Here is a 12,588-nt window from a genome sequence, read left to right as displayed (position 1 = left end):
GGGTACTTCCTGCTTACTTTTTCTAGTGCTGGTTTTTGGTGAATTAGAGGTAGGAGTTTGAGGGTTTTTTTCATTCTAGCTTCTGTCTTGTGCTTTTGATTTTTTTTTTTTCCTAACTTAGTTATCAAGGTTTTTCTCAGTCATGCAAAATAGAAACAGATACAGTCCTACTTATGAAAGAAGCTTGCGAAACACAAATGCTCTCTAAACAACTGAAATCAGAAATTATTGAAATTATTTACCATGGAGATGCTAATTTTATTAATGTGTCTAAGCATATGCTTTCTTCATGGGGTGCTGCACTAAAAAGTTCTTTTCTGTGTAATTTTTACACCTTGTTCTAAGCTATTCACATCTGAGTTATAGTGTGTCCAGAGTTCCAGCTGTTATGGATGTGCTGTTGGCTTCAGCTATTTAAATTCTAACTAGTGGCAGGTGCCAGACAGTATTTCTAGTGAATTCTGGATTCTAGAAGGGAGTTCTCTGCTGTTCATGTTTTGTATTTATCTAGTGTTTCATTTCTACCGGACATGATAAAATATCTTCTCTTTTTCCACCTTCCACTTTCAGAAACCAATTCTCCATCGGAAGAGGCGGGTCCGCAAGCGTAAGCACCACAACAGCAGTGTTGTCACTGAAACCATCTCAGAAACCACAGAAGTGCTGGATGAACCATTTGAGGACTCAGACTCTGAACGACCAATGCCTCAATTAGAGCCTACATTTGAGATTGAAGAGGAGGAAGAGGAGGAGGAGGAGGATGAAGAGGAAGAGAGTGAACTTTCATCGAGTGGGTACTTTCGGCACTTAGCCCAACCAGACACACTCAGGCACAGACCCTCTTCTAGGAGGAAGTCCAGAGATGAGGAGGAGTCTGATGACAATAATGGTATGTATGCAGGTACTCTGGTCAATGTTTGATAGGTTGTGTTGGGTGATAACAGCTTATGATAGAACCAGCTGCTTTCTTTGGCTCCTAACTTCCAGCTGAGATGTAGGTTAGGCATAAATTACCAGTCAAACTAGCCTCAGACATTCCCTAGTTTTATGAAAATGTGGTGTATACATTTTACTATCTTATTGGCAATGACCTGATCCCAGGCTATCCTTTTGATTCAGCTTTCCTAATGGAATTGGTGTCTGTGATTATGGGAAAACCCATGCAGCAGAGTCTCTTACAGAAATAAAATGGAAATGAACTGACAAGCCCCCAGTTTTCCATAACAAAGGGAAATATTAAATTGTCTCCTCTGACATCCTCTTCTTCATCATATTGCATGTTCACTCTCTCAGCTTCTCATAGCTCCTTAACGTTCTCTGAACCCTCAGTTCATAAAACAAATTAATTTGGTTCTGACAAAGAGTCCACTGACAATTCAGAAGACAAATCTATCATTCAGATACTCAGTTAGCAATCTTCATTATGGCTATTAGATGTCCTTGTTTTGATGGGCTACACAGTGCAAAGCAGTCAGCCAAATAAAAATGAACAACTGTGTGAAAAACAAGTATGATGCCATTATCACACAAGAAAAAATTGTTGCCTCATTAATTGATGATTTTCAGTTAGGCTGTGGTTACCAGACGGTTACTTCTTTCAAAGTACTTTAATGCTAAAAGCATTGATACAAAAATAGCCAGGTTTACTATCTATTTGGCATCAGATGCCCTTTAATCTTTACTACAGCATATAACTATGTAGTTTTAGAGAAACATACAGACAGCTTTGATTTTGATTCGTGAGAATGCATGCGCAGTCATCTTACACCATTGTTTTGTTAAATTCTCATTAAATACATTTTTGTGATACTCCAGCACCATTAATAAGACTATGGAGTCGAAGGCAGATCTCTTAGATCAGTTGTTTTAAGTCTTTTTCATTTGTGCTCTTCTGAGTGTTTTCTGGTGGAGATGCAGTGGATGCATTTATATATTCTTTCGTAAAATAAATCAGTGATTTTTAACCATCTTCTGCGGACTATAAATAGTCCTTTAAGTGAGCAGGGATCAAAAATGGTACTTGGAAAGCCACTGTTTTAACTCACACCCATTTTATACTACAGTGATATATTTCTGGCTCACCTACTTTATAAATACTTTTCATTTATTGCTTTCTGCTCCCTTGCCTCACTTTTGTTGTGTTTTAGCCCTCCCCTGAACTTCTGCAAGTTGGTCAGAACCCCTGAAGCAATAAAATACTAACTGTATTTTATTTATTTTAGGGTATTGCTGCTCCTGACATCACACAGTATCTGTTGGCTGCTTTTGCCTTCAGTGCAGATGCCTTTAGATATACATATTAAAAAACTCTAATGCTTTTAGAAAAAAGAGTGTGCTGTCAGTTACCTAAACATGTTCATCATAAACAGCTGGCTTTTTATTTTGGTAAAAAATTAGGCTGGGCAAGAGGGACAGCACTGCCTTATGACAATTCAAAAATACAGTGTTGCAACAATTAATTTGTCTTTTCAGGGCTTTATTATATAGCTTAGAGCCTAATTGAATTGTGTATTAAAGGCTCAGAGTTTTGAACATGGAAACATTGATGTTCTTAGAAAATGTCACGTGCAGCATTACATGCTGCTAATGAGCAGACCTTGATCCTTCTAAACTAATATTTCTAAGCTAATAAGTAAATTCTAATAAATATCTAAGGTAATATTGAAGTTGATAAACATTTTTGACATGCTTGGGAAGGCTTCCATGAATGCTTAGGTTAAAAAAAAAAAGTTTGAACAGTGTCTTTCAATTTGTATTTTCAGGTAACCCACCCCTGAAACCATTATCTATGCTGAGGAATAGTGAAGCAAAAGATTCTTCACTTGAGCCAGATACTTCCACACCCATGAAAAAGAAAAAGGGATGGCCAAAAGGGAAAAGCCGAAAACCAGTCCACTGGAAGAAAAGGCCTGGTCGAAAACCAGGTTTTAAACTGAACCAGGAGGAGGTGCCGCTGTCAGTTCAGGATGAAACAGTTGATGAACTGGTTACAAATTCAAAACCAGGGCGTAAGGCCAAAATTTCAGATAAAGAAGAATGTGTTGAGCAGAAAGACCTGCCTCTCACTGAGGAAAGGAAAGAGGAAGATACAAATATGGAAGCAGAAGAGGTAGGGGAGGGAGAAGAGGAAGATGTAGCCAGCAGTGAAGTAAGAGCAGTTTCTCCTGTGGATAGCAACAGCAGTCCAGTGCCAGAAGTAAAAGAACCTGAGGTAGAAGAGGAAGTGGAGGAGAAGCCACGGATTTTAGAAGAGCAGAGGCAATCAGAAGAAGAGCAGCAAGAATTAGATGAACCTGAACATGACCATGAGGAGGAAGAGGAAGTTGCAGTAGTGACAAATCAAAATGAAGATCATGATGCTGATGATGAAGATGATGGTCATCCAGAGTCTTTGAAGAAAAAAGAATTGGAGGAACACCCTGTTAAAGAAGGGGTGAAGGAGGAGCCTCAGGTGCAAGAATGTTTTTTAGAAACAAACATACCAAGCAGTAGAGAAGATGTGAAAGAAAAAGATGAAGCAGAGGCAGATTCTGAGGAAGAGCAAGCTTCCAATGAGACATCAGTGGCCTCAGAGCATGTCCCTGGGTCTGAAGATGATCATGAAGAAGAGCAAAGTAATAAAGAGGGGTTAATTGAATTAAAGGAAGAGGAGGAGATTCCTCATAGTGAACTAGATCTTGAAACTGTTCAAGCAGTCCAGTCCTTGACACAGGAGGAAAGCAATGAGCATGATGTAGCTTACCAGGACTGTGAAGAAACTCTTGCAGCTTGTCAGACTTTGCAGAGTTATACCCAGACTGAGGAGGATCCTCAGATATCAATGGTTGAAGATTGCCAGGCCTCAGAACACAACAGTCCAATATCCTCTGTTCAGTCCCACCCCAGCCAGTCTGTGCGTTCTGTCAGCAGCCCCAACGTGCCTGCTCTGGAGAGCAGTTACACACAGATCAGTCCTGAGCAGGGATCCCTGTCCGCACCCTCTATGCAGAACATGGAGACCAGCCCCATGATGGATGTGCCTTCAGTATCGGACCACTCTCAGCAGGTGGTGGATAGTGGCTTCAGTGACCTTGGCAGCATTGAGAGCACTACAGAGAATTATGAAAACCCCAGCAGCTATGACTCCACTATGGGAGGCAGCATTTGTGGAAATAATTCTTCCCAGAGCAGCTGTTCGTATGGTGGACTGTCTTCTTCTAGCAGCCTCACTCAGAACAGCTGTGTTGTCACTCAGCAAATGGCAAACATTGGCAGCAGTTGCAGCATGATGCAGCAAAACAATGTCCAGCCTGCAGCAAACTGTAATATCAAGTCACCTCAGAGCTGTGTAGTAGAAAGGCCCCCAAGTAACCAGCAACCAACAACACAGCCACAACAGCAGCAGCCTCAGTCGCAGCAGCCACAGCCCCCACCTCCCCCCCAGCAGCAGCCCCCGTTATCTCAGTGTAGCATGAACAACAGCTTCACCCCAGCACCGATGATCATGGAAATCCCTGAGTCAGGCAGCGCTGGGAACATAAGTATCTACGAGAGGATTCCAGGGGATTTTGGTGCCGGGAGCTATTCGCAACCATCAGCCACATTCAGTCTAGCCAAGTTGCAGCAGCTGACAAACACCATTATGGACCCTCATGCCATGCCTTATAGCCATTCTCCTGCTGTGACTTCCTATGCAACCAGCGTTTCTCTTTCCAACACAGGGCTGGCTCAGCTGGCTCCCTCTCACCCCCTGGCTGGCACCCCACAAGCACAAGCCACCATGACGCCCCCACCGAACCTGGCATCCAGCACCATGAACCTCACATCCCCTCTGCTGCAGTGCAACATGTCCGCCACCAACATCGGCATTGCGCACAGCCAGCGGCTGCAGGGGCAGATGCCGGTCAAGGGGCACATCTCCATCCGCTCCAAGTCGGCGCCGCTGCCCTCGGCCAGCGCGCACCAGCAGCAGCTGTACGGCCGCAGCGGCGCCGCCGTGGCCATGCAGGCCGGGCCCCGCGCCCTGGCCGTGCAGCGCGGCATGAACATGGGCGTCAACCTGATGCCGACCGCGCCCTACAACGTCAACTCCATGAACATGAACACCCTGAACGCCATGAACAGCTACAGGATGACGCAGCCCATGATGAACAGCAGCTACCACAGCAACCCTGCCTACATGAACCAGACAGCACAGTATCCTATGCAGATGCAGATGGGAATGATGGGGAGCCAGGCCTATACCCAGCAGCCTATGCAGCCAAATCCTCATGGGAACATGATGTACACTGGCCCCTCCCATCACAGCTACATGAACGCTGCTGGGGTGCCCAAGCAGTCTCTTAATGGACCATACATGAGAAGATGAGCAAGATCAACTTGCATCCTAAAAACTGAAATAAATATAAATAAAGGAACCTTTTATACTGACGAACCAGAGAAAATGGACCTTTTTCCAGTTAAAATATTGCTGTAGATTTAGAGGGATTTTCTTTGGTTTATTTTATTTTTTAGGAAGCCTGGTCTTTATTTTTTTGATTTTTGTTTGTTTGTTTGTTTGTTTGTTTTTCTTTTTCTTCACAGTCGTCAAACATTTTACTGCTAAAATCACTTACAGATATTTTTAAGAGGGGAAACATGCACAAAATCTTCTCATAATTTAAAAAGAGCCTTACTTTGCTGACAAAGTGGACAGACTATGTGTAATGTGATCTTCCTAAATTTTTTTTTTCAATATATGTCCTATTCCCTCCCCTGTGTCCCTCTGTATGCAGTTTCTAGTACTGCAGCCATGTAAAATGTTTGACATCTCAAAGAATAGCAACCCTTCCCTCTAAACCCCACGTAACATTTCCTACTTCTAGCAGGAGGCACTTATTGGGAGATTTGGAAGGGGACACAGAGGATAAATGAAGATCTTTATTTCTGCAAGTCAGGAAAAATCTTTAATTTTCCTTGACTCCCTCACCCTCAATAAAATTTGGAGTTAGATGTAAACAGTAAACCATTCACATTGGTGTTTTTGTAGATGAGTTAATTGAAATTGTATGTTCTATGCTGAAAATATAATGTAATGTTAAAATGATCCCATTCACCACCCAGACATGCACGTGAACACACATGTGCATGCATGCACACATGTTCTGTCACTGAACTGCTGGAAGCATCTCAGGAGAGAGCTCATTTCGTGTCCCTTGGGCAGTGTTGACGAGGACAGGGTGGGTGATGAGCTGTAGGACAGGGAGATGGTTCCAGGCTCTCCTGGTGCCCTCAGGCAGCCCCAGCTCTGAGAGCCCAGACTGCTCTGTGCTGCTGAGAGTTTGGTTCTGAGCCCTGGAGTCAGACTCAGCTCAGGAGCAGCAGTTTCCAGTTAATCTCTTGGCTTGGGAAATGTTGGAAGAAAAGGTGTGCATCTGGTGGCTGGGGTGAGAGCCCTGCCGTGTCCTCGTCACTCCCCGTTCCTGCTCTGGGGTAGAAGTTGCTCAGTGTGCTGTGTTCTGGGGGTCAGTGATATTTTCCTGATTCTCTTACTGTATTTGATACCCATTGTATAGGAATAGCCACACATTTGATCTAGTGTGGGAAAAGAAGGGAATCGGCCTCTTTTACAGCAGTGAAACCGTCCCAACACCATAGCAGGGTCTAAGCGGCAGGATTTTGCTGTTTATTACTGCAAAATCCAATTTACATAATTTTGGCTACACTGCTGGCATGTCACCCACTACAAAAAGGGACAACCCTTTAATGTAAAGTTTTTTTTTTAATTGTATATGAAGTAGAAATGCAGACACATTAATAAGACTAATTCCTTTTGTTTTTAAACCAAAAGAATTTAAAAGTTGGGGTTTCTTCAGATGCACTAAAATGGACTTTCCTCCAGTAACTGCTAACCATACAAGGCAGAATTCAAAGGACTTCCACTTTTTGTTTCTGTTTAGTTTTGAGCATGTACAAGGCTGTGTAGGACCCCATTTCTCTGTATATAATATTCGAGTTCCAAATAACCCGTGTAGAAAGCGCACTGTGCTGCCCTCTCTTCTTAGATCTTCAGCTGTGTCGCTGCTTCCTGGGGTGGGGGTGGGTCTGAGACAGGAGGAGAAGCTGTTGAAATGAGGGCCATGAATTTAGTTTGTTTGCCTTTATGTTTGGTTTGGTTTTGTATGGGTTTTTTTATCAATTGGGCAGCTCCCTTTTCCACAAACCTTTGTGACTGTAGAACTATTGTAGAAAAAAAAAAAGTTCTTTTCTATATATAAAAAGAAATTATCCAACGCAGTAATATTGGTACCTACCATTTTTTCACTTCTGTTTAAAAAAAAAAATGTATTTTTAGCAAGATAACTTGGGTAATCTTCTAAAAGAAATTTAAAAAAACTCACTGTTAGTGACTTCGATGCCTTTTAAAAATAAGAGCTTTTTCATTTCATTCCATCTTTAAAATTTTTTATCTTTGTTGTAGAATATTAAAAACTATTTTAAGAAAGATAAAATTCTCTTTAAAGAGATCTCTAGAGTGTGTGAATAGGAGCTCCAGATGCCTCTAAAAGCCGCATGTACAAATGAAGCTGAGTCTATTCCTGTCTGTTTATATTTGCTTTTCCTGTTTTGTAACCTCTTTGTACTTTGTTCATGGTGACTTGTAAGCTAAGGGGAAGGGGGTGCCTAGATGCCTTTGTAATTCTCCATGTCATACGCTCCTGGCTGGATGGTCTCCCTTCCTCTCCTTGTATGTAATATCACTTTTTTTTCCCCTTTCTAGCAAGTACTTTCAAAAGAACTCTGTACATTTTAACATAAAAAAAATAAATTATGTTGAGCCATTTTGGATGTCAGTTGTGCGTGTAAATTTTTTTTCTTCCAATTGGGTGGTGAATGCTGTCCCTGATTCTTGGTCCTGGGAGTATGATTCCCTGTCGGCCTTTCCACCATCAAGAGAATTCGCATATGAGATCTCGTGTTCATGTTAATTTTTATCTAGAATTTCTAATTAGAGAAAAATTAGGAAGAACAAACTTGAAGCCTTTCCAGAAGGTCACCACCTTCAAATTCCTTTCTGCCAAGGCTGGCCAAACCAAATGTAGTCCTGGTTTTTGTCAGCCTCAGTTTGTAATTTTGACTTGTGTCCTTTCAACCTGGCAGGGTGTGTTTGTCTTTCATTTGCTCTTTCATCTGTAATGAGAACCTTGGATAGGAAGAGAACGAGACATTTCACCCAGCAAGGTTTGCCCTGCAGCTCTAAGGCACAGTTGGATCCCTGGGGTGTCTTGCTGTGGCTGCACGTTCTGCACAGGCCAGAGTTCTGGCAGCGCTGGAGGGAAGCACAGTCCAGAGGCAGTGGGGTCAGTGAAGGAAACAGTCCAGAGGCTGTGGGGTCAGTGAGGGAAGCACAGTCCAGCAGTGGGGTCAGTGAGGGAAACACAGTCCAGAGGCAGTGGGGTCAGTGAAGGAAACAGTCCAGAGGCTGTGGGGTCAGTGAGGAAACACAGTCCAGAGGCAGTGGGGTCAGTGAAGGAAACAGTCCAGAGGCAGTGGGGTCAGTGAGGGAAACACAGTCCAGCAGTGGGGTCAGTGAGGGAAACACAGTCCAGAGGCAGTGGGGTCAGTGAGGGAAACACAGTCCAGAGGCAGTGGGGTCAGTGAAGGAAACAGTCCAGAGGCAGTGGGGTCAGTGAGGGAAGCACAGTCCAGCAGTGGGGTCAGTGAGGGAAACACAGTCCAGAGGCAGTGGGGTCAGTGAAGGAAACACAGTCCAGAGGCAGTGGGGTCAGTGAGGGAAGCACAGTCCAGCAGTGGGGTCAGTGAGGGAAACACAATCCAGAGGCAGTGGGGTCAGTGAGGGAAGCACAGTCCAGCAGTGGGGTCAGTGAAGGAAACAGTCCAGAGGCAGTGGGGTCAGTGAGGGAAGCACAGTCCAGCAGTGGGGTCAGTGAAGGAAACAGTCCAGAGGCAGTGGGGTCAGTGAGGGAAGCACAGTCCAGCAGTGGGGTCAGTGAGGGAAACAGTCCAAAGGCAGTGGGGTCAATGAGGGAAGCACAGTCCAGCAGCAGTGGGGTCAGTGAGGGAAGCACAGTGCAGAGGCAGTGGGGTCAGTGAGGGAAGCACAGTCCAGAGGCAGTGGGGTCAGTGAGGGAAGCACAGTCCAGAGGCAGTGGGGTCAGTGAGGGAAGCACAGTCCAGCAGCAGTGGGGTCACTGCTGGAGTTCCCTGTGGCCAGCTCAGCACAGAGCTGCTCTTCCTGTGCTCCCAGGGCTGGCCTGAGCCATGGAGAGACCTGGTGGCCACAAGAACCTTCCAAAGGCTTTTCCACAGACATGCTGTCACACAGGTTGTCTTCAAGAAGGCAAGCTCTTTATAAAAAACATTATTTGATCAAATAGGCTGCACTGTTAACTGGTTGTTAATTAAAAACTAATACATAAAAACAGCCTCAGTTTGTGTGGGCTGACTTGATGACAACTACACTTGGGAGCCATGAAAAAGGTGACCTCTTTTTTAGAATCTTGTCCAACAAACTATCAAATCCTATCATTAGACAATGACTAAAGAGGGGAAAGGGGGATTGTTGGAGGGGTTTGTGGTTCTTTTTTTTTTGTTGTTGCTGCTGCTGTATTTTTGGGGGTTTTTTTGTCATCGTCTTTTTTGTTGTTTTCTTTTGAGAGACTTTCCAAGCCAAAACAGGATTGAAATCTGGCTGTCTTGAAGAGCAAGAGCCTTTGGTACCACAGAACATAGTGGGAACAGCTGCTCCTGCAGGTTCTCCAGTGCCACAGCCAGGGTCATACTGTGGGCATGGGAGAGTTGCTCTGCTCAACACTGTCAGGTTTGCTCTAAATTAGTTGATAGGTGAACCAAAATGTCTGCTTCCAGCTCTCAGCGAGCAGGGAAGAGTTTGAATGCAACCTACAGCAACAAACTATTGTCTGGGGGACCAGAGTGGTTCTTGAAAGAAACTAACTGAAAGGAGAATGACCTAAGAAGGTTACAAAAGTGAGATAATTCAGAAAAAGCTAAAAAGAACTGAACTTTGTCAATTAGTTCAGGGAAAGAGCTCCTTGCTGGGATGCGATTTCTGCAAGATCTCTGCAAGTAATAGAGAAATGCAGATTGACTGAGACAGACCAAGTTTACAGCAGCTGAGGTGAGGCCTGCAGCATCTTTTATCTTCACAGCTTGTCAGCCAGAATAATTTGCCTAAAAATAGATTACTGAAGTTGAGCTTTGAATACAAAATTATTTTGCTCCAAATACAGAGAATCTCAGCAACTTCATCAAACATTGATTTTTTCACCTAGAGCAAGGCAGAACTTCAGCTACATGGTTAATCTATTGAAACAGCTGCAGTATCTTGCAGTGAGAGTCAGGAATTTGTTTCCGTGCTTCCCTCCTTATAGGAGGTTCTATTGACCTTTATCATTTCATGTCATGATTTTCCTAAGGGTTCATCTGTCAGTATTTGTTTGTTCTCCTTTACCAAATACTTTTCCCTGTGGACTCTAGATGGTGACTGTTGTCACTATGTCAGTATGTTTGTCATTTGTCTCACGTAGTAGAATCCCAGTGATTGAGGTAACAGAGAGTTACAGTAAAAATAATCTGTTTACAACAAAAAAGTGGTAAATATGGTGCTGTGTGACAAATAGTTTAATAAAATTCTTGAGCAATTTCTACTAACGTTGGCTAATATATGCGCATGGTACCTTTCAGCTAAAGGAGAAAGTGTTTACTGAAACTCTATCATCCTCTGTTTCCCCATTTTACCCAACAGGAACAAACAGCAACAAGAGATCATCTACAATTCCAGATGTTTCTCAAACAACTTCTCCAAAGAAGACAAAAATCACTGTTGGACAAAAAAAATTATGTGATGAGTGAAGTGAAATTACTAAGTCCATTTCCTGCTTCTGTCCTGAGTCCTGCATGAATGGTGAAGACAATGAGCTTTTGTTTATATGCAGCAGATGTTTAGAGTCCCTTTTTTACCAGCCATACACCGACAGCATGTAGAAGCTTGGTATCAGTCACAGGCCAAATGCTTCCTGACTGAGAACATCCTGAGTGTCAGCCCCTACTCAGAACAGCCTTACGTGTATGGCAGAGGTACCTACTTCAAGTGGAATTGACTTTTAAATCACACTGTCAAAATTCAAGACAGGTGTTTGAGAAACAGCTACTACTGATGCCAACGACCATTCATCTGACATGCTGCATCTCCCCATCAGAGAGCTAAGCATCAATTCAAATCCCAGCAGCTAGGCAGGTACCAAGACAGCAGCTCTGAACTTAGAGTTTGGTAGGGATGAAATCCCCTCTGATACCTTGGGGAAAGATAGAACGGTGTCACATAGGAAGAATTGAATTCTTACTGGTCAGCGAATTTCTTGGAGCAGGGCTCCAGTCAGTCCCACTGGGAGGAGCTATTCTCCAGGGGAGCAGGGTCAAGTCGCTGCGTGTTCCCTTCTGATAAAAATCTTCTGCAGTCTGAAGTAGGCAAGACTGCAGTTACTTTAGGAGTGTCCTTGTCCTCCTTTGCATTGTGTTAGTGAGCATGATCTTGAGATGAAAGCAAATCACAGAAGCTGATCCTCAGAAAGTGCTCAGAAGTGCCTAAGTATACACAGCATGGGGTCAGCAGGTGATGGCTGAAAGGCTGGGGACAAAGGAAAGCACTGGAAAAACGCTGTCTTTAGAGGCCATTGCAGACACCCTTGATCATCTCTCTGTCTATCCAGCTGTGAGACAGGCACTTTGATCTGTTTGGAAACCTGATTGCTGTCTGCAAGAACCTTCATCACGCATTCTGTACAGGGCTCAGGGAGTCCAAGCAGCAAATGTTGGTGCAGAACGAAGACAGGAAACAGAATTGCAATGTTATATGGTAGCACTGTCTGGAAGCTCTGGCAGTTTATGTACAGCTGCACATAAGGGCGTTACAGTCAGGGTCTGAAGAATACAATATGGCTCTAGGTTAGGTGATAAGGAAAATTATTTTGAACAGGGAAACATTTCTAGCCCTAGAAAAGTGCAAGAAACATTTCTAGCCCTAGAAAAGTGCAAGTATCTCTCTCAGCTGCACTGGTAAAAGCTATTAATCTGCTCAAGTGCACCTTCCTTTTCTGGGGATGGCAAATGATGCTTTCAGTGTCTTTCAGGCTGTACCTGAAGTGCATTAGATCAATAATCCCTTTGATTTACAGATGGAGTCTGAACCTGGGGCTATCTGAAGTCTTACTAGCTCATTCTCTGCTCTGCTTTCTGGGAAGGCAGGGACTTTGTGGTATTTGACAATTCATGTGTATAGAGGTTTTCCAAGTCAAGATTAGTTATGCAGTAATGCACTGGGCCACAGGGACACAGGTTTAGGACCAATGCTATAGCTAGGAAGAGTATTTTGAGAAGTTCTGTGCATCTCATCTTCCCTACAGCATCCATTTCCAGCATTCCAATGAACCTGTGCTTCAAGGGCCTCTAGAGAATGAGACTGGGCCCAAACAATAGAATAATGGAATTGTAGAATAGTTTGGATTGGAAGGGACCTTAAAGAGCATCCAATTCCAGCCGCCTCCTGTGTACAGGGACACTTTTCACTCAGGTTGCTCCAAGCTCCATCCA

General features: G+C 43.7%; 1 protein-coding gene across 1 annotated transcript in view; it reads left to right on the top strand.

Moving 5' to 3' along the window:
• Window positions 1-7,811, top strand: part of KAT6A (lysine acetyltransferase 6A) — a 32,491-nt gene extending 24,680 nt beyond the window's left edge. The window contains exons 17-18 of the mRNA XM_079328717.1: window positions 571-889; window positions 2,763-7,811. Of these exons, the coding sequence (XP_079184843.1) occupies window positions 571-889; window positions 2,763-5,347 (2,904 nt within the window). The 3' untranslated portion in view covers window positions 5,348-7,811. The remainder of the gene's footprint in view (window positions 1-570; window positions 890-2,762) is intronic.
• Window positions 7,812-12,588: the final 4,777 nt, after the last annotated feature.

This window comes from Erithacus rubecula (genome assembly GCF_903797595.1).
Source record: "Erithacus rubecula genome assembly, chromosome: 29".
In the NCBI taxonomy this organism is placed as follows: domain Eukaryota; kingdom Metazoa; phylum Chordata; class Aves; order Passeriformes; family Muscicapidae; genus Erithacus; species Erithacus rubecula.
Note: the sequence above shows the minus strand (reverse complement) of the source record. Positions and strands in the feature narration are given on the sequence as shown.